The sequence below is a fragment of the Myodes glareolus genome, chromosome 1 (assembly GCF_982192425.1).
Source record: "Myodes glareolus chromosome 1, mMyoGla1.1, whole genome shotgun sequence".
Lineage (NCBI taxonomy): Eukaryota > Metazoa > Chordata > Mammalia > Rodentia > Cricetidae > Myodes > Myodes glareolus.
The window spans coordinates 55,909,026-55,930,705 of NC_142026.1; the positions used below are offsets into that span (position 1 = coordinate 55,909,026).

Below are 21,680 nucleotides of genomic sequence, written 5' to 3' on the forward strand. Positions count from 1 at the left end.
GACAGATGGCTTGGGGAGGGAATACCTATTTCTAACTCTCCCAAAGGCCTTATGAGCAAGCAGAGTCTCTTCATAAAATATCCATGTCAATACAGGTCTTGTATATTAAATAGACACAAGTTAAGTGTAAAAGGGAGTCCCTTGAATAATTTGAGTTACATACCACACCACGGCGCATTAGAGACTTGGTTTGTATTATAGCCCTAGAGTGGTCACATCTTTATTAAACCCAGGGGAGGCAGGCACACATTCCCCACTAATGCAAAGAGGAAAAAAACCTCACTACCACACATGATGTAATAAAATCCACATTCTAAGCCTGGTGTGATGGTGCACACCCTTGATCCCAGCACTTGGGAGGCAGAACTAGGTTCTAGAACTAGAACTCACAGAGTTCTAGAACTAGGTTCTAGAACTAGAACTCACAGAGTTCAAAGCCAGCCTGGTCTACATAGCAAGTTCCAGGCCAGCCCAGGTTACCTAGTGAGACCTGTCTCTAATTAATTTTAAATTCTAATGGCAATGTTTGATTTTTTTTTCACGTGTACATGTGTGTGGCAGCATGCACCACAGGCTGCATGGGGAAGGAAAGGGGTCAGTTCTCTCTCTCCTTTCCTGCTGTGGGTCCTGGGTATGGAACTCAAAGTCATCAGGCCTGACAGCAAGCCCCTTTACTGGCTGAGCCATCTCACCAGCCCTGCTTATGACTTTCTTTTTTGGACAGGAACTCACTGTGTAGACTAGACTGGCCTCAAACTCACAGAGATCTGCCTGCCCCTGTTTCCTGAGTGTCGGAATCAAAGGCATGTGGAAGAATTCTGGGCCTCTGTTTATTAATTTTAAAATACTGTTATTAGGGGCTGGAGAGATGACTCTGTTGTTAAGAGCACTTCTTGTCCTTCTAGAAGACTCAAGTCTGGTTCTCAACACCCATGTTAGGAAACTCACAGCCACCTGTAACTCCAGCTCCAGGGGTTCCAATGCCCTCTTCTGGCCTCCATAGGCACCCATACTCTCTCACACGCATATATTTAAAAACATTAAATTCTAAACAATAGTGTCTTAGGGTTTCTATTGCTATGAAGACATACCATGACCACAGCAACTCTTATACGAGAAAAGCGTTTAATCGGTGTGACTTGCTTCCAGTTTCAGAGGTTCAGTCCATTATCATCATGGCGGGAGCATAGTGGCATGCAGGCAGACATTAGCCGAGAGTCCTATATCTTGCAGGCAACAGGAAGTTGACTGAGACACTGGGCCATATCCTAAGCATAAGAAACCTTAAAGCCTGCCCCTATGGTGGCACACTTCCTCCAACGAGGCCACACCCACTCCAACAAAGCCACACCTCCTAATAGTGCCACTCCCTAAGAGATTATGGTGGCCACTTACATTCAAACGACCACAAATACCATCATTAAAATATGCTGCCACTGCTCTTCTGATGGATGCTTTGTACCCCTAAAACAGCCTTCTTCTTAAACTGAAGGTTTCTTTTTTGAAACAGGGTCCCTAAACTATATCATACGATCAACTGTACAAGGAATTCCCAATTGCAGGTAAATTCTTATATGAAGTATAACACATTCATTTGAATTCTTCATGGGCCAGCCACAATACCACCACATCCAGGAGCACACACTGGCATGAGGCAGCTGCCATGGGTTGGGAACTCTGCCTCCCAATTTTCTTTTCTATCTCCTTGAACTCCTGATTCTCCTGCCTCAGTCTGGAGCTGGGATGACAGGAGCGTACCACCACACCTGATTTGGTCATGTGACTTTGGTCAAAGGGATATCAGCAAGTCTGATGCAGCAGGAATGTTTCCTTTCAAGATGCTGCAATCTCTTGGAGTCCTTACTGTGCTGGTTAGTTTTATGTCAACTTGACACAAGCTAGAGTCATCTGAGAGGAAGGAACTTCAACTGAGAAAACACCTCCATAGGATTGGGTTGTAGGCAAGCCTGTAGAGCATTTTCTTAGTGATTGACGGTGGAGGGTCGAGCCCATGGTGGGTGGTGCCATCCCTGGGCTGGTGGTCCTGGGTTCCATAAGAAAACAGGCTGAGCAAGCCATAAAGAACAAGCCAGTAAGCATCACTCCTTCCTTGCCCCTGCATCAGCTCCTGCCTCTAGGTTCCTGCCTTGCTTGAGTTCCTGTCCTGACTTCCTTCTGTGATGAATAGGGACGTGGAAGTGGAAGCCAAATGAACCCTTTCCTCCCTATGTTGCTTTTTGTCATGCATGAGCATTTCAACACAGCAATAGAGACCCTAGGAACTCACTGTAGAGACCCACCTGTCCTCCTGGACTACATGAAGAGATTCTTGGTTCACCCAACCGTTGCCAGTACTCAGCTGAGTTATCATACCTGTGACTGATTCGGTATTTGGGCTCCAGCATGAGCCCCAGCTGATTTCGGCCATCAGAGTGACCAAAGCAAGATGCTTCCAGGGGAGCCCAGTCCAGGCTTTCAGCAGAGCCACAGGCAATGGTGAGGTAAACGTTCAAAGACCCCTGCTGGGTTTCACTGGCCCTAAGATGTACTAATGTGGTGTAGTACTTACTTTCTTCTGTGGCCTGTGAGAAACACCTAAGGGAAGTATTTGGCTCACGGTTTCAGAGGATTTGGTGCACAGACTCACTGTGACTCACAGCTGTCAAGGGACTAGGAGCACATGACAGAAAAGCCTCTTCATGACTAACAGGGAGCTGGGAGAGGTCATAGGAAGAGGCCCCAGGAACCTGCCTTCAAAGACCTAATTTGTCCAACTAGACTCCGCCTGACCTTTGGCCATCTCCCAGTAGTGCCATATACTGGGAATCAATCAAAGGGTGTGCCTTTCACTCCCTCAGGACCCTCACCACCTCATCTCTGGACATGCCCTCTCAGACACACCCAGAGATGTGCTTCATCTCCTAAATGCTTCCGAATCCAGTCACGGCGATAGAACAAACTATTGCACATAGCTTGGTTTGTGGTTCAAGACAGTCCATAGGCGAGAGACTCTGGTGGGCAAAAGGGCTGTCTGGAGCAGGGACTCTGGGTAACTCAGTGGGGTAGATAGACCAATGGCTACAGGGAGAATCTGAGAAGGAGGGTTGGCGGAGGTCCTGTCTTGGTTTGAGTGTCTCTGGACAGATGCCAAGAATGCCTAAATGGCAGAGAACACAGGTGGGGGGCTGGCACAGCCACAGAGGGAAGGCCAGGGAAGAAAGGCTGTATTACCAAGTGCTTTGGGAGTCGAAGCTTCATTCTGTTGAGGGTTTCAGGGAGCCGGAGCAAACATGCACTTCAGACTTTGAATGCGACAAGGAGATGTGGGACAAGGAGATGTGGGACCTGGGGCATTTTACATATAATCTTCTGACTGCCATTAGTTAAGGGTTCTTAGATTAGAGAAGGAAGTGGGTATGATATGACTGACTTCCTTTCTTCCCTTTCTCTCTCTCCCTCTTTTTTTTGTTTGTTTGTTTGTTTGTTTTTCGAGACAGGGTTTCTCTGTAGTTTTAGAGCCTGTCCTGGAACTAGCTCTTTTAGTCCAGACTGGTCTCGAACTCACAAAGGTCCGCCTACCTCTGCCTCCCGAGTGCCAGGATTAAAAATGTGCGCCACCACCGTCTGGCTTCTCTCCCTCCTTTTAATTTTAAAATTAAAAAAAGATGGGGCTGGAGAGATAACTCAGCAGTTAAGAGCACAGGCTGCTCTTCCAGTGGACCTGGGTTCAATTCCCAGCACCCACATGATAGCTCACAACTGTCTGTAACTCCAGTTCCCGGGAATCTGACACCTTCACACCAATGCTCATAAAATAAATATTAAAAAATTAAATTAAATAAAAAAATAAATTGAGATTTTTTTCTTTATAGTCCAGACTCGACTCAAACTTGAATGGTGGAATTACATGACCATGCCATCACCCCCAACTTTTTTGCTTGGTTGTTTTTAGACAAGGTCTCATTATGTATTTTGGCTGCCCTAAAACTTGCTAGGCAGCCGAGGGTGGCCTTGAACTCAGAGATCTGCTTGCCTTTGCCTCCTGTGCCACCATGCCTGCCAATAGAGGGCACTAGTCTGCCAAAGAAGCACACCCCAGCTCTCCCTGGTGGGTTCCAGGCAAGGGCTCTACCACTAAGCCACAATGCCAGCCCCTCACTAGGGGATTCTAAGAAGGGACACTGGGGCTGAGCCACAACCCAGCCTGGGAAGCTCCAGCGTCCAAGTCTCACAGCTTTTGTTGCTGTCTTGTTGGGTCTCAGTATGCAGCTCTGACTGTCCTGGAACTCACTATGTAGACCAGGCTGGTCTTGAACTCAGAGAGACCCGTTTGCCTCTGCTTCTCATGTGCTGGGATTAAAGGTTTGCGCCACACACTCAGCGGTCTTCTCACGTTTTACAGAGAGGGGTGGGCACCAGCTGCCTGAAAAATGTCAGTAGCAGGAAGGAACAGCCATCTCAAAAACAGACTCTAATGTCTTCATCAGGCATTAGATCTGATGGCGTCTTGACCCTGGACTCCCCAGCCTTTACACCATCCAAATGTGTCCCCTCAGTGGGGCACCACTGCCACCTTCCTGCCCACTTTGAATGACACCACACAGCTTGAGGCCAAATCGAGTTTTATTGGGAGTTACAATGATACATAGATGAAGAGGAACAAGTCACTGGGAAGGCTGGGGGCTGGGTACTGCGTGCTAAATGACGATGCAGCCAGGACTCGGGGCACACTAATCTCAGGGGGCCTTTCTGACATCTCAGGGGTGTGGGTCCTGGGAAGGAGCCCTGATGGGATGGTCCTGGAATGCCTCAAACCCCATGGAGGCTCCATCGGAACTTCTAGGGGTGCAAGATGGCGTCCATGGAGGTGGTAATGTCTGATCCAAGTAGGAGAGAGAGAAGATTTCTAGGGTGTTTCACAGAAACGGTCAAGTGGGCTCGATTTCACAGAAATCATCTAGATAGCCCCTTGTAGGGGGAAGAGGTACCACAGGACCCCAAATATTGGGGACTGCTCACCTCTCCCAGTGCCACTTTGGGGTTTTAATGTAAGACCCTAATGGCAGGATATTCCACATAGATTATCACGAATTTGCGACATGAGCATACGCTGACTGTCCCACGGGACGGTGGGGACTGGAAAAATCAGTCCAGGTTCTGGGTTTCAGTCCTAGGAGGACAAGCCTGGGGGCGCCGCACGGCTCCTCTTCAACAGCTGCCGGAGCTAGGAACAAATGAGCAGAGTGAGGTGTGGGCGACTGGGGGTTCCAGCGGGAGGGTGGAGGAGGGCCTTTCAAAGGCTGGGGTTACATACGGAAGCTGAGGGGTGCCTAGGGCAGGGTTACTGACAAGGAGAAACTGAGTGGGGTCATTTGGTTGGAAGGTCACTGGTCATGTGTGGTGGTCCATGTCTGCCATCCCACTACTTGGGGTGGCTGAGGCAGGAGAAGTGGGAGTCAGGGGTTATCCTGGGCCATACACTGAAACCCATGTGGGGTTGGGTGAACAGTCAGAAGTCAGAAAGTTTTTGCTAGATGGGGGTTCCCATCTTGGGCTCAGCATTGCTTGGGAGTAAAAGGGCAGAGGCAAGGGGCAGAAATCACACCTAAGGTCAGGATCCAGGGTTGGGGACAGTAATGCAGAGGTCTCACTAGGGACCAAAGGTCTTAGCTCAAGATTTAGGGTTGAGAGTACAAAGAAAGGAAGCCAGAAAGAGGTGTCACACTGAAGGAAGGGGAGACTTAAGGTCAGAGGTCACTGTTTGTTTTCTTTTTGAGACTAACTATGTAGCCCAGGCTAGCTCAAATTCTCACTCTTCCTGCCTTAGTCTTCCAAGAGTTGGGATTATAGGAGGATAGCACTTGACATAAGTCCTCTTAGTGAAGAGTGGAGAGGGACCAAGGTCACCCTCTGAGAGTAAATCAGTGTTGAGTGCAGTTGGGGGACCCCCAATTAGCTCAGAAGTCAGGCCAGTGCTTACCCCCTCAGGGCCCGGCCCAGGTCGCAACAAGTGAACGGGCTGCTCATTTTCCAGGTTGCGCAGTGTGGGGTCTGCTCCAGCAGCCAGCAAATGCCTCACGATGGCCTCCTGGGGTGGTCCAGGGGGCAGGGCCGCTGCCATGTGGAGGGCTGTGTTCCCATGGGCCTGGAACCGCAAAGGGGGATTGATGGGGACCCAGACCCAAGTGCCTGGATCTCCTGAACTGCACTTCTGGATCCTGCCACATCCGTAGCTCACACCACCCTGCATAGGCACACTCCACCCACCCTCCCACGCAAGACACACAACACACGCAACACATGCAACACATGTTCCTTTCACACTCCACATTGTCCCCTCGACCGTCACAGCTCACAGGACTCAATGCTGCCCCCTGCGACTGAATCTCAAACGGCCCTCACACCTCAGCCTATGTCCTACCTTCATGTTGACAAAGGCCCGCAGGTCCCCCCTTGGCAGTCCCAGGAGCAACTGAACCAGGGTAGGGTTGGCAGCCTGTACAGCCAAGTGCAGAATGGTCTTGTTGCTCTTGATCTCCTAAGAAGAGAAGAACCGTAGAAGTCAGGCCAATCTTCCATCCACACGCCCCATCCCCACACCAAGGAGTGCCTTACACAGTTGTATGTGTTCTATAATATGGAAGAACATGGTTAAGGAAGGCCATTTGTAACATATGTGTCCTGTGTATATATGTCACATTCAATATGATAATTTTACAGTTCAGATGTCTCTAAAAAATGCTTTTCCCCGTCCGTCAAAGCTTTCTGAGCTAGGAGTTGTCCTGGCCACCCTACATCCTATTGTGCTGTGGGACAATGGTCTTTTATCCTGTCACTTGTATTATTTTAATAAAACTGCCTGCAGTAGTCAGGCAGGAAGTATAGGCGGGGTGACCAGGCAGAAAGTAGAGGTAGGGGTGACAAGAACAGGAGAATTCTGGGAAGAGGAAAGGATCAGTTTGCAGTCATCACCCAGAGGCAGAGGAAGCAAGATGAGAATGCCTCGCTGAGAAAGGTGTCAAGTCATGTGGCTGCCACAGACAAGAATTATGGGCTAACAAAAGTTATAAGAGTCAATAAGAAGCCTGAGCTACTAGGCCAACCAGTTTATGATTAATGTAGACCTCTGTGTGTTTCTTTGGGATGGAACGGCTGTGGGTCTGGGCTCTGTCAACACTGTTGTACACACTAAAATGCACCCTGTCTCGTATGGACTGCACTGTATCGTAAGCACTGCAGACAAACCTACATACAGGGCAACACTGGGCTTCCTACTTTCAGAGCAGTGGTTCTCAACCTTCCTAATACTGCGACCTTTAACACAGTTCCTCACATTGTGATGACTCTCCTAATCAGAAGATTGTTTTAATTGCTACTTCACAACTGTAATTTTGCTACTGCTATGAATCATAATGTAAATATCTGACATGCAGAATATCTGATATACAACCTCCGAAGGGGTTGAGACCCTTAGGTTGAGAATCACTGTTTTAGAGGGAAACGTTTTCTACAATGAAACTTTCCTACAAGCTTTAAAGGAGCTTAGGGTCTCCAGCCTTTATGCCCTCTACTGGAGCATTCTAGGCAAATGCTCGACCACTGAGCCACACCTTATTGGGGAATTCCAGATAGGGGATCTACCACTGTAATAAACATGAGGAAGCTCTAGGTTCCACTCAGTATCGAAAGAAAAAAAATAAAGGAAGGAAGAACAAACAGTTATGGAAATAATTACAGGCTCGTATTTGCTTGAAAACAGTGTAGCAGAGGGACTGGCTCCGATGACACAGCTAATCAGTCTGCATTTGGGAAGTGGAGGCAGAAGATGCTGAGTCTGAGGTCAATCTGGGCTACACAAAGAGACTGTGCCTTAAGTAATAATAATAAAATAAATAACAATATAGGTTTGTGGAGAGCTTGCCTAGCCTGCAGTAGACCCTGGGTGAAATCCCCAGCACCAGCAAAACTTCAAACTAGAAGGAAAGTGGGCTAGGATGGGACGGTGGCAGCGGCTGTGACGGCTGAGCCCCGATGGAGCGCTGGCACACAGGGCACAGTATGACAGCCTCTGCACACCATCCACCTCCACATCTGCTTATTAAATATGGGGCAAGGGGTAGTGGGCTGGACAGCAGCCACAGTACCACCTCCATCCTATGCTCAAAACCCTTGAACTAGAAACCTAATGTTTAAAATGAATGAATTTAAAATGATACTGAATTCCCTCAGCCTTCCTATGAAGGCAACACTACCACAGGACAGGGAGGGTTAAATATATAATTAGGAGCCGAGTTCTAAGGTCAGATTCATCCCCCCTCCCCAACTTGATTCTAAGTCCCTTTCCAACACAAAAGCTATAGGACATCGGAACCTTCGGGTCTTCGATTTCTCATCAGTAAAATATAGAAAATAAGAGTGCATGCCTAAAGGAGTGGGGACAAGGGGAGGTGAAAGGCTGATCAGGTCACTTCGTGCTAGAGAAATCTAAGCTAAGGTCAGTAATATCCACGTGGACGATGGCCTTAGAGAAGTGGAGGAACCGAGTAGGCGTTACACCGGAAGACAAGGCCAAGTCAGCCTGTGTTTTAGTGCCCCTGCCCATCCCCCACCACCCAAGCTCACCTGGCTGGTATGACTGGCACCCATCTGCAGCAACATCTGCACACAAGCCAATCTGTCTCGGGCTTGGGGACTCAGCATCCTCGGACAGATGCTAGGTAGGGGCATAGCAGCGTTGAGAGCCAGGGTGGCCGTGTGGAGGGGGGTAAGGCCTGTGAAACGAACAGTGAGGGAGCTGCACCTGGGCACCCACCCTGACCAGCCCCCCTGTCTGCCTGACACACCAGCCCTGACCACGACCAGCTCACCTTCGAAGTCTCTGGCTTCCAGGTCCACTTGAATGCCCGATTTAAACACAGCCTGGAAGGAGAAGAGGAAGAGAGCTGTGGAAGGGTCCCCCAAAACCTGGTCCTGGAAACCAGGATCTGGATAGCCAGCCCACCCATGACATCCCAGATCTGTCAGCTGACCATACCGAAAGGACTCCTGGGAGCCCGTAGGTGGCAGCCACATGTAAGACAGAGCGGCCTTGATGGTCAGTAGCATTCGCCTCCGCTCCCAAGCTCAGCAGGTCCTCCACAATCAGGGGCTGGTTGGCAGCAGCTGCCACCAGGAGAGGCGTCTGTAAGTCACAATCAAATCAGCCTGGACTCCCAGAGTCCTCCCCTCTGAAAGTCAGGTGCCCTCTTCCGCAGGTGGAGAAGTCTGGACTCCTGGCCCTTACCTTGCCTTTATGCTCACGAATATCCAGCTGTCGGTACATCTGTAACACCTCTGCCGCAGCATACGCTGCCCAGCGCAGCCCCCGAGCAGCAAACAGGTGCAAGAGCCTGAGGACAGGTGGGGGTGAGGGCAGTGATGAGAACAGCCCCTCCACCCACAGGGCAAGCCAGAAGTCTGCAGGTCATCCAGTCCCCTAATACTCACGTGTCTCCTTCCTCATCCTGGGCCAGCAGCTGCTGTGGCCCCAAAGCCAGTATGTGAGCTCGGGCTGTCTCCAGGGAAGGTCCAGTGGATGGAGGCAACTGTGGAGATCCTGAGGGGACGCTAGAGACCCTCCAGGGTCCTACCTGTGACAGGGAAGGTTCTGGATACAGCCGGGTATCTAGAGAGTCCTGGGGAATTTGGGGAGAGGGGGTCAGTCAGCTGAGAATTCTCATCACACACAACACACAGCCCCTGGTCGAATGGGTGAGACCAAGAATCCACATTTGACAGTTGACTTTGAACCTTGGGACTTCAGGTTTACGACAATGAAGAAGGAATCTTTTTTTTTTTTTTTCAATTCTCTTGCCCCAGCAGTCTGATTGCTGAGATCATGTGCATATACTATGAAGCCTAGCCTGTTTTCCTTTCTGCTTTGCTATACAGCCTAGACTGGCTTCTAACTCATAACTGGTTGGCTCAAAATGGTGAGCCTCTTGCTTCTGCCTCCCAGGTGCAGAGACCACAAGCATAACCAGTACACCTGGCTGGGGATGAGGTCTTAACCAGTCCCTGACATCACAGAACACTGCATGGATGTAACCAAGCTTCTCCACTGCCCATCCCTGCCCCACGGAGAACCCATGGCCTCACGCATGCATGCTAGGGGAGAGCTTGACCACGGAGTACTCCTCCCAGCGCTCTTTGTCTTTCACTTCTTATTTAGAGATGAGATCTTACTAACGTGCCTAGGGCAACCTTGAACTCATTCTGCAGCCCAGGCAGGTCTTGCCGTCTTCCTGCCTCTGCCTCCCAAGTAGCTGGGATGACAGGCCTACACCACCAGGCTTGGCACAACTGGGGCTTTTTTAGGCGGCCCTTAAGCATCTGTCCCCTCTATAGTTTACCTCCATCCCCAGAGGAAATGGGCCTGAGCGCCCCGGGTCTGACGGTGGGTAGAAGTCGGAAGTCAGGAAGCCTTCGGCAGCAGAGTACGGGCAAGGGCTGTCTGTGTAGGCAGCATGGGTGCTAGGGTCCCAGTCTGGAAAGCCTGAAGGAGGAGGAGCCAGGTTGCCAGAATCCACGGTCTCTTCGAAGGTCGAGAAGTGAGTATGACCTGGAAGTAAGAGGGTGGGCAGGGATCAGAGACTGGGAGACACAGCCAGGGATGGTGAACCTGGAATGTCCCAAGGGACTGTGAGCCAGGACTTTGGAGACACTGAGGAGCTGGGTCCTCCAGTCCTGGGAAATCAACAATTTGGTCCAAAGCAACTGGGATCTGGACTCCTGGAATCACAAAACTCTGGGTCCTTGAGGGACTATGCGCATGGACTACTGGGCTACTGAAAACCAATGTGAAATTGCAGGGGTTTCTGTTTTGTTTTCTTTTTGGAGACGTGTCTTAGATAGCTCTAGATGCCTAGAACTCACTAGTAAACATCATGATCTCAAACCCAACGGCAATCCTCCCTGCTCAACTTCTGGACTACTGGGAATACAGGCATGTGCAACTATGGTGGGCTGGACTCCTCAGTCCCCAAGTTCTAAGAGCTGGGGTGTCTAAGTGTCTAAGAGAAGTTGGGGCTGGGAATTTTCTATTCTTACCCGCCTCTGCCTCCTTCACAGATGGGGTCAGTGGCTGGGCCAGGGGAGGGGAGAAGTGCCCCTACAATGTAAAGAAAATACAAACATGAGTGAATTTATGTATCTGGAATTTAAGGTCTGTTCCCCACCTGTAGAAATCAGAGTTAGGACTACAGCTCCCATATCCCCGAGCACACATAGCTTCATGTGTGGTCTTATAGAGAAGGACTTGCAGAGACTCACCGGTACCCCACCAGCCTCAGATTGCTGCTGACGGCGCCTCTGTTCTTCCAAGAGCTTCTTCACCGTCTGGGTTGGGCAGTGGCTGCGCTCAGTCCGACTCACTGTGTGGGGGCAGACAGACGGAAGTCATCAGGAATGTTTAAGTCACCCAAATGTACCCTTAGCGGCAGCAGTGGGCGGAGAAGAGTAGATGTGGGCGCCCTTCTTTCCCTCCCGCGCGGAAAAACTGGCACATTGATGCTGCCGGAGAACTACAAAGCCAATAGAAGCTGTTGAGTACAGGGCCCGCCTCCGCCACTTCCTTCCTTTTACTCCACGCTTTTCCTCTGCCCCAACTTTCCACCGGCGTAGTGGAAACTGAGGAAGTGGGGAGGCTAGCACTGCTCTGAAGCATCTGTTTCCTCCACGTCCCACTCCTCTGAAGCATCGCCACATCCGTAAAAAATCCCAACCTAGGATATCGGATCCTGAGGCTTGGAGTGGAGGGCTGGGGGTCTGCTAATCTCTACTTCCTGAAAAAGCACATACAGGTTCCTAATATCTCTGTTTTAAATTAGGAGTGACAGCACTCCCGCAATCCCAGCATTCTCGAGGTGGTGGCAGGAGCACCAGGTGCTCAAGGCCAGTCTCATCTACATACTAAGTTAGAGACAGCCTGGGCTATCTGAGACCCGGTCTCAAAACAACAACAAATTATTTTTCTGTTCTAGAATCTGACATGTGGGGCTGGAGGCGTGGCTCCGTGGATTAGGTATCGGCCAAGGGTCCTTAGCACTGAAGAAGGGAGCTGCTACTCTGGAGACCACCACTCTTGTCTCATCCTCTCTGCCAGGATCTACGAAATCAGTAGCCACTAGCTCCTCAGGAACCCGGGGATCTGGAGTGGCAAAGTTCCCGCCCCCAGAAGTTGCGGGGACCCATCATCCCGCAGATGGCCATGCATCCCATAGGTGCAGCATCCTCTCATCCAGAACTCAGGAGTTCGGATCCTCAGTCTCCTTCTCTGGAACCTGGAAGTCCGGTTCCCACGACCCAAGAAGAGAAAATCCCCCAGCTCAGGTTTCCGAGCTTAGACTCCGGCGCGAGAAGGGTTAAGCCGCCGATCGACTCGGAAACCTTCGAGACTGGACGCCACGCGCTGACGTCACCGCGCTCACGCAAGGGAATCTTCCACCTCCCAGTTCCGCTCCAGACTCGAGCTGCAGGTGTCCTGCTCCGAGGCGGGGCGCTCAGCGAAGCGCTGCGCCCGTGGAATCCCCGCTCACGGGGAATTCCTGTACTGCACCGGCCGTGCTCTGGGAAATCCCAGGGCGGGGCGAGTCCCGATCAGAATGGACCCCTCAGGTCCAGCGCCGGACCTTCGGGACCCAAATCTGCAACCATAACTGCACCTCAACAATGCAGTGCCACCCCCTCCTAGAAGGAAAACTCCGGGTCCCTTCGTCCTCTTACAGGACCCCAGGATCAAGCCTCCCAGCCCTTGCATCCCAACCTCCAAGATTCCAGATCGCTCTCTTAATTTCCAACACTCCCAAGACTCAGGAGTCCAGAATCTTCAGCCAGCTCCCTTAAACGTTGAGGACAACCCTACTCTCAGGGTCCAGTTCAGTGCTCCAGTCAACCCTCAAGCGCTCAAAAAGTCGCGTGCCTCGCTTTACCCCATCCTTACCTCGCGGATTCTTTGGTCCAGATTGCGGGCCCCCAGGGCCGCGACCTCGGCGCTGCGCCAGCCTCGCTGCTTCTCCCGCGGAGCCGCCGCCGGGTCCCCGATCTAAAGCCAGGATCCCCGCGAGTTTTTAAATTGGGGTTTTGACCACGCCCAGTTCAAAGAGGACCCCGCCCACAGTCCTTGGGAGTCCCCCGGTTTATCGCTAGAGCGAACTTATTCTCTGAATGGGAGGGGCTGACCTTGAAGGGTCTGATTACCTTGTCTCCTAGGAAGGAGGGTGCTAGGGGTCCTGCCTCCAGGAAAAGGGGGACATTGGGTGCCCGGAATTTCTAGTCTCTGGCCAAGGGGATGTTGCAGGCCTTGACTTGGCTGTGTATAGGCAGGACAGTGCTGTTGGGTCCTGGGGGAGAGTCCGGACCCCATGGCCTCCTGGAGAAGTCCTCAGGCAAGGGTCCTTTAGGCGGCTTAAATCTCTACCTCTTTGCACGTGGCCTTTCCCTTCTTTAGAGTCAACTTTCATTTATGACCCCCCGCCCCCCACCCTTGGTTTCAGTTTTGATTTGTGTGTGTGGGGGGGGGGGTACAGAGAGGTAAAAGGTTCCTGTAACCCAGGCTGGCCTAGAACTCTAGGTGACTGAAGAAAATCTTGAACTCGGCTTGACCCTCTTGCTCTCATCTCCCGAATGTCAGATTACAGATATAGGCTACCACATCCAACTACCAAAATTTGAGTGTTTGTTTTGTTTTGTTTTGAGACAGGGTCTCATTATGTAGCTCTAATTGTCCTGTAGACCAGGCTGGCCTTGAACTCACAGAGCTCTGCCTGCTTCCAAATGCTAGGATCTCCCAAATGCTAGGATTAAAAGGTGTGAGCCACTATATATGGCTCTAATATTTGCTTTAAAAAAAATTGGTGTGTGTGTGTGAGAGAGAGAGAGAGAGAGAGCGAGAGAACTCCCCAGAGGTCAAAGAACACATGTATTCTGAAGTCTGCTGTAGAAATGCTTCCTTGTTCTACAGATTCTGGGGCTCTAACACAGGTCAAGTACCTTTATCTGCTGAACCATCTCCCTAGGATCTTCCTATATAGCTATGGCTAACCTGGCACTTGCTAAATCAGCCAGGATGGCCTTGAACTCAGAGCCTTCTTCCCTCACGGTCTCCCTAGTGCTGAAATTACAGGCTTGGGCCATCCTGCCCAGCTTACTTATTCATCTTAAAAACTGTTAGCATAGAGGAGACTCTTTGCTGGGTGCTTGGTATAGAGAGCTGTGAACCAAACAGGAATTCCCAGCCCACCAAGGGACTGACATTTTCAGTTCCCACTTGGTGACCTTCCTTGGCACTTAACTGTAATGCTAAATGTCTCTCCTGATTTCAACATTCCACCCAGCCTTGGGTCTCTCCCTCCTGCAGCTTCCTTAGCAGGTTGCTGGTTCCCTTTCTCTCCTCTGGCAGTGTGTGTGTGTGTGTGTGTGTGTGTGTGTGTGCATGCTTGCGTATATGTGTGTGTGCATGCGTGTGTGTATGTATGTGTGTGCATGTGTGTATGCGTGTGTGTATGTGTGTGCGTGCATGCATATATGTGCGTGTGTGCATGTGTATATGTGCATGTGTGTATGTATGTGTACACTTCTTTAATGATCTCACCCAGTCTGAGGGCTTTAAATGCTGTTTTTTAGCCATCAGCCCTCTCAGATTTACATGTCAGGACCCAACTATGGGCATTCACATCTCCAGAGAGCTCAGTCAGGATTTCCAGCTCAGTGTGCCCACATGTAGGCAACCCTCTCTCCCTCCTAAACCAACTCTTTTGAAATATCTGTCACCCTCTCTCCATCTTTCTAATCTACTCAGGTCAGAAGCTACATTCACCCTGATCCCCTTTCTAACACACACCCTCTCCAGCCCCAAATGTTATTGGCTTTGCTTCCAAAATATTTCCAGAATCTCACTCATGCCCACACTATGGTCCACCTGCCACTCCCACCCTGATCATGACAGAAGCTTCTCTGGGTGGTCTGACTCCCCCAGATTTGTTCCCCAAAGGAAGTCTTAAGGACACACATATACCCACACACAGGAAGTAGGTAGTATAGTCACCAGCCGTGTGACATCCGTCCTAGCTACCTCTCTCTCTCCTCTACCGTTCTGAGGACTTCTCTGGACCACAGTCTTTGGCCAGATCCCTTCAGACCCCAGTCCACCATGACCCTTCCAGGCCACCTCGTGTTCCTGCTTCTGCTCCAAGGTGAAGCCAGCAGTTGGGGGTTGAGGGGACAGAAAGGCTGCCATTTGATGTTGGGGTGCAGAGAGCAAGCCTTTCTCCTGTGTCCTTTTCTTTCTTGAGAGCCACTGGGTCTCAAGGTCTGGGTCCTTGAGGGTGGGGGTGGGGTTCTGGAGCTGTGAGCTCCCCTCAACGCTAGGTGACTACTATTTCCCTTTTCTGGTCACTGTCTGTGCTCCAGGAAAAACCCCATTTCCCATTTACCTCTCCAGTGTGGAGCTCAGGTCTCAAGCATCCCACCGGCCCTGCGCCTGTGTTGGGGACTTCTCCCCCCTACCCTTATCCACCTTCTCTGTCTTTCCACAGTGGCTGCAAGTCAGACGCCAGCAGGTGAGGAACGAACTTCGAATTTAGGCAGCTGCCTCCAATCCTGAAGTCTGGTCCGCAGCACTCCCCTGTCTAGAGACATTTCCCAATCCCAGCCCTTTCAGGTCCATCTTGACTCTTTACCACCCAATTGAAGTGATGGGAACAGAGATTGTTCTTAACAGATTCCTGGTGTACCCGCCCAGGGCACAGCCCTCGGGGGTTCTGTGACTCCCCAGCCGCTCTAAGCTCCCCCTCTCATTTCACTTCCTAATCCCAAAGAATCTGGAATCTACCCCCTCTCTGGGATCTTGCTGGGAGGAGCAAGGGCGGGCGGGCGTTGGGGTGGGGGGAGGCGGAGACGACGGGACAACATGACTCTCTGTGGGCAAAGAGAAAGGTCTCAGCTGCCTGCAGGTCTCGGCTCTAACCCGCAGGTTCCTGCTCCGGATGTGGGCCTCTGTCCCTGCCGCTCCTGGTAGGCCTGGTGGCTGCAGATGCGGCCTTGTCCCTCCTGATCGTGGGAGTGGTGTTTGTATGTCTGCGCCAACACAACAAGCCTGCCCACGGTGAGCAAACTCTGGGGTGCGGCCTGGAGAGTAGGTAGTAGTCCCCAGGGAAGAAGGGGGTCCCACAAAGGCAGTCCCCGGGGAAGCCCTGGAGGAGGTGCTTGGGAAACCCTGGGGGAGGTATCTGGGGAACCCCTGAGGAAGCCCCTGATGCTGGGGGTCTCCCAGGAAGGTGATGTGGGAAGGGTGGTGGGTGGTCATGCTTCATGCTCCCTCTACCCCACCCACCAGACGACGGCAGAGTCTACATCAACATGCCTGGCAGAGGCTGACCTCTGCGACTTCTGACCGCCCAGTCCTGGATCAAGTGAGGGTACCTGGGAACACACTCCTTACAGACTGGAATAAAGCTTTCAAATCCCTCTAGTCTTGTTCTTCCCAACGTCTGACTTCTTCCCCGGAAGTTGTTTCCTGATTTAATACCATTCTCGGAGCCCCGTTGTTACTCAATGCCTTACTGCAACATAGCATAACTCAGTCATGGTTTTTTATTTGGGGACAGAAGTGGGGAGAGGTCAGACATCTCATGCGGAGCGGGGGCACTGTGTGGATCTGCATCCCAGCAGTCCTGATCCCAGGGAGGGCATGCTGAGCAGGCATCAGGAATGACTGGATCCAGGCATCAGGTTGCTGATGGGCATAGGATACGCTCATTTGTAATACTGCCTCTGTGTGTTAAGATCACTGTAGACGTCTGGCCTCTGACCCTGAAGCTCCTAAAAAGACAGAAGCCATCATTGGAGTGGTCTTCGCAGGCAAAAACAAATTTAACCTCCTAATGACCTTCGAGGTCCCTGGCAGCTTCTTCAATCTTAAGATCATGAAAGAGATCCTGATTTTATTTAAACATGCCCAGCATTCCCCTCACGTCCCTGCCCCAACCTCAGGGCTTTTGCACGTGCAATTCCCTCTGCCTGGAGCACCAACTCCCTAGATCTTCAACTCCTCCTTGCCTGTCTATCTTGGACATCTCTCGGTTTCTCCATCTTTAGTCTCTTTCCCAACCCCACCATTTTCATATTGGCTTGCTTTATTCTCTCCACAATGTCCTCCCAAAATGATTTTGTTAATTGCTTCAAATCAGTCTCTCCAATTAGGATGCTGTGCTGACCCATGTAGGTCTCAACCAATCCACCGAAGGCTAAATAAATCAGGCTGACACTTTGCCCTAAAATTTCCTGACTCTCAGGAACTGGACAGTCTTCACAGTCTTCTGGGCCTCCGGAGGTCAAACTCAAGGATTTCTGTTTGTTTTGTTTGTTTCTCTGACACAGGGTTTCTCTTTGTAACCCTGGCCATCCTCGAACTCCCTGTAGACCAAGCTGGCTTCAAACTCAGAGATCTATCTGCCTCTGCCTCCAGGGTGCTGAAGTTAAAGGTGTGCCACCCACACCAGGCACTGAACCTGAGATTCTTACACTCTGCAAAGAAAACTTTTCTCCAGCAGGGAGGTGAATGGGCCAAAGTGGCGGCAGGCAGGGAGTTAGAGAGCCTTGTCTATGGCTCCAAGGGCAGACTCTCTGGTGCCAGAGACCAGTCTGTCTGTGTTTCTCTCGAGAAGGAGTTTTCTACCCCTCACTCCCATCCCAGAGGCCAGGAAGGAGTCCTGAGGCTGGTGGGACCCTGACAACCGGTTAGAGCTCTGAGACCCACAGGTGGAAGGAGAGAACGGACTCCCACAGGCCGTCTTCTGATGTCCACATGGCTGCCAAAGCATGTGCGCCCCAACCCCACCCCAAACACCCCCAAATAAAATAAATAAATAATAAAATAAATGTGATTTTAAAAATAAGAAAAGACTTGATGTTCTCCTATGGCCTTCCTACACACACACACCACACACACACATACCACACACACATCACACACCACGTACACACTACACACACACACACACACACACACACACACACATACACACACACACTAAAGTCTTGACAGGGAGGGAGCGGACATGATGACATTATGGATTTCAGGAGTGAGTTCAATGACAGCTTGCACTGTCCCTACCTTACATATATAACTTTGAATTAATTGTTATTTATTTACTGGGTTGACTCCAGGGCCTTGTCCATGCTAGATGAGTATAGATGGAGCCGCATTCCCATCTCACTCCACTTTTAGCTTATTTTTCTTTTTTAAAAGACAAGACAGGGTTTCATCCTGCATCCCTAGCTGGTCTGGAACTCTCTAGGTAGACCAGGCTGGCCTCAAACTCACAAGGATCCACCTGCCTCTGTTTCCCCGATGCCGGCATTAAAGGCATGAGCCACCGTGCCTGGCTCTGTTTTATATGTTTGGGATATTATATATAAACTAGACTGACCTTGAACTCACAGTCCTCCTGCCGAGCTTCCAAAATCCTGGGACAGTGTGCTAATTATTGCTAATGTTTATTTGGGCGCTGGGTATTAAATAAAGGGCTTTGCAAACACTAGGCAAGTGCTGTATCACACCATGCCATATGACACCCCTGGGCTCACCCCTATTTTTGAGACAGAGTCTCTTTCTGTGGCCCAGGCTAACCTCAAACTCTCTCAGTAGCTCAGGTTGACTTCAAACTTCCCATCGTCCTGCTTCCCAAGTTCTGAGATCACTGTACTTTTTGTGTGGAGTTTTCTGAGCCGTCTAGCTTTGACCAGCTGCTCAAAGGAACGTACGATGCCCACATCGTGCTTCTGCAATGCCAGACCCTGGTGGAGCTCCTCTCTTTAGCGACACCACACTTAGACTAACTTCTCTGCCTCACCGAGGGCTTCTCCTAATCTGACTGAGGGCCAGGCTTTCCCTAGATCAATGTGAGCCTAACAAAGACAGAGCCCCTCTAGCTGCCCCCACACATCTGAGGCTGAGCATAAAGGTCAGGGTTGATCTCTGACTATGTTGGACAGATGCCTCCTTTGATTTCAAGATTGGAGGAGTTGCTAGGGGAGGTACCTGAAGGTGCTGCAAAGGGTAGTGTGTGTGTGTGTGTGTGTGTGTGTGTGTGTGTGTGTGTGTGTGTGCATGCACGTGACTAGGAGCAGGCAAGAGTGAAGGTGGAGAAAGAGCTGATGTTCTTACCTGATAAGGTGACTCCGTCTCAGCAATGCGTTGTTTCCGGGTCCCTACAGAGGGATACAGAGTATAACAAGGTGTAAAGATGGGCTAAGCTGTGAATTGGGACCATTTTGTTGTGTTGTTCGGTTAGTTGTTTGGTTGACTGGTTTGTTTGGTTTTCCAAAACAAGATTTCTCTGTATAGCTCTGATTGTACTGGAATTCACTCTAGACCAGGCTGGCCTCGAACTTACAGAGATCCACCTGCCTCTTTCTCCCAAGTGCTGGCATTAAAGGTGTGTGACACCACTGCCCCTGTTTTGGTGTTTTAAAACCAGCTCTTCGGGCAACTTGAGAGATGGTTCAGCAATTAGAAACAGATACTGCTCTTGCAGAGGACCCAAGTCCAATTCCCAGCACCCACACTGGGTGGCTGGATCACTTGTAACTCTAGTTCTAGGGCATCTGGTGCCACCTTCTGGCCTTGGAAGACTGCAGTGTGTGTATGTGTGTGAAGGTGTAACTCAGTTGGTAGGAAGTACTTGCAGTACAAATGGGAGGCCCTGTCTGGGTCCTCAGCATTAAGGGAAGAAACAAAACAGCCAGCAATTACAAGGCAGCCCTCCCATCCTTAGCCCCAGTCCTTTAGATATCCGTGACCTTAGAAACTTCCCACACTCCCCAGTTTCCAGCAAGCGAGCACCCGCAGACCCCACTCACCCTCTGCAGTGCCCCGGCCACGGCCTCGAGGGATCAGGCGGCCCAGAGAGTATACAGCCAGAGCAATGAGCAAGGTCAGCACCAAGTCACCCAGCACAATCCCAGCCAGCACGCCTGGGCTCACGGGAGAGCAGTTGCACTCTGGGAAGGTGTCACAGAAGGATGAGAAGGGGCAACATAGGTTGACAGTCAGGGACTGGGTGTTAGCAGAGAGAGGGTTAGAAGAAGGAAAAGGGGGGTGACATGAAGTCTTTGAGAGGAAGGGAGAAAGATTCAGGGTATCATGGCTTACCACTCTGGGCCTGGACGGGACTTAATCCTAAAGAGGAAAAATTAGGTAAACTGAGGGAGGTAGAGGCAGGAGAATCAGAAGGTTAAGGTTATCCTCAACTGCATAGCAAGTTTGAAGCTAGCCTGGGCTATATGAGATTCTGTATCCAAAAGGAAGACGTAAATTGAGGCCCATCAGACAGTGGATGTAGAAGCTGGAGACTCAGGAGAGCGCAAGTCTCCTAGCTCCCAGGGGCTGGAGCAGAGGTGACTGGCCAGGTGACATGTCAGCTTGTCTTGTCTGGTTGAGATGTCCCCTCTTCTGCTCCTACCAGGTTCCAAATCCTGGGGTCTCCAGCTCAGGGAGAGACCCACAGGCACTAGAGGAACCTTCTTCCGCCAGCCCTCCCCTTTGTTGTCCTGTCCTGTTCCTTCCTGCTCTCTGCCCAGCCCTGGCCCCAACCTGAGTTGGACGCAGCAGACAGCTGTGGAAGCCCCCGACTCACCTCCCACGGTCAGAAAGACAGGAAGGAACAGAAGGTGACGGGAGGGCTCCAGGGCCCCCATGGTGACCAGATGTGCACTGGACACCACAGTCCAGGGGCTGGTGGTGTCACGTCCAACCAAGTGAAGGAGGAAGTCTGAGGTGGGTGGTGGCAGCGGGAGGAGGGGACAGCCGCGGGGAGGAGGGACACATAGAAAGAATATGGCCGAGGGGCTGGGCCACAGACCTGATGGGCTGGACAAGAAGGACAGGGATATTCACCACAGCCCCTGATCTTCAGCTCCAGACAGAGGACAATATTATAACAGCAGGGACAATGGGTGACAATGGCTGAAAGCAGTTCAGCCTCTTCTGGCTGGGCCACCTTGAAAAGTCACTTAGCCTCTCTGAGTCTCGATTTTTTTCATCCACCAGCTTGAGAGTAAAATCGTACCTTTTGTTTGCAGGGTCGTTTGCTAAGTGACATTCCGAGAGCAGGGTCCAACACGTCCCAGTCCTGTAAGCATCAGCTACAATTATTTGGTAATCAAATCCCTAATATGGCCACCGGCTACTAAGAGAAAGCATGGGCAGGAGCCCTTATGACGGTGCTCTCAGCCCACAGTATTCTCCTGAGGTAAATAATGCCTTTCTCTCTCCCGTTTTACAAAGAGGTACAGCTACACAGGAAAGCAGAGATAGGGGACCCAAGACCTGAAAATGGCCATTTCAGAGCGGGAAAATAGATGAAAGGCAGAGAGAAAACAACAACAAAGCGAAGGGGGTGAGAATTCGTGCCACAGATGTGCACGCCACAGAGACAGAACTAGGGCTTGAGGTGAGGCAGGTGGTGGCCATGTGGTGACCAGTGGGCCTGGCTAGGCTGAGAGGGGAAGCAGCTGGGAGCCAGGAAGGAGGGGACTCACGGGGGACAGAGGGGGAGGCGGGGGCTATTTTAGTCCTAGTGGGAGCCTAAACTGGAACTTGTGAAGGAGGAACCTGAAGTTGGAGCCCCTGGGCAGGAGCC

At 51.0% G+C, this 21,680-nt stretch overlaps 3 protein-coding genes across 3 annotated transcripts; 1 reads left to right on the forward strand and 2 right to left on the reverse strand.

The window, feature by feature from the left end:
* Positions 1-4,605: 4,605 nt before the first annotated feature.
* Nfkbid (NFKB inhibitor delta) lies at positions 4,606-10,525 on the reverse strand. Its single transcript, XM_085695594.2, has 9 exons — positions 10,392-10,525; positions 9,487-9,674; positions 9,284-9,389; positions 9,035-9,181; positions 8,868-8,919; positions 8,623-8,771; positions 6,422-6,538; positions 5,981-6,145; positions 4,606-5,224 (listed from the first exon to the last, which is right to left on the reverse strand). Exons 1-9 carry the CDS (start codon positions 10,395-10,397, stop codon positions 5,171-5,173), a joined length of 984 nt encoding a protein of 327 aa, XP_085551720.2. The 5' UTR covers positions 10,398-10,525; the 3' UTR covers positions 4,606-5,170.
* A 4,537-nt stretch (positions 10,526-15,062) lies between these two features.
* On the forward strand, positions 15,063-16,507 carry Hcst (hematopoietic cell signal transducer). Its single transcript, XM_048438496.3, has 4 exons — positions 15,063-15,230; positions 15,573-15,596; positions 16,010-16,141; positions 16,373-16,507. The coding sequence occupies exons 1-4, from the start codon at positions 15,188-15,190 to the stop codon at positions 16,411-16,413; spliced, it is 240 nt and encodes a 79-aa protein (XP_048294453.1). The 5' UTR covers positions 15,063-15,187; the 3' UTR covers positions 16,414-16,507.
* Positions 16,508-16,611: 104 nt separating this feature from the next.
* Tyrobp (transmembrane immune signaling adaptor TYROBP) lies at positions 16,612-20,833 on the reverse strand. The gene is made up of 5 exons (XM_048438478.2): positions 20,676-20,833; positions 20,192-20,218; positions 19,900-20,040; positions 19,205-19,248; positions 16,612-16,857 (listed from the first exon to the last, which is right to left on the reverse strand). The coding sequence occupies exons 1-5, from the start codon at positions 20,734-20,736 to the stop codon at positions 16,792-16,794; spliced, it is 339 nt and encodes a 112-aa protein (XP_048294435.1). The 5' UTR covers positions 20,737-20,833; the 3' UTR covers positions 16,612-16,791.
* Positions 20,834-21,680: the final 847 nt, after the last annotated feature.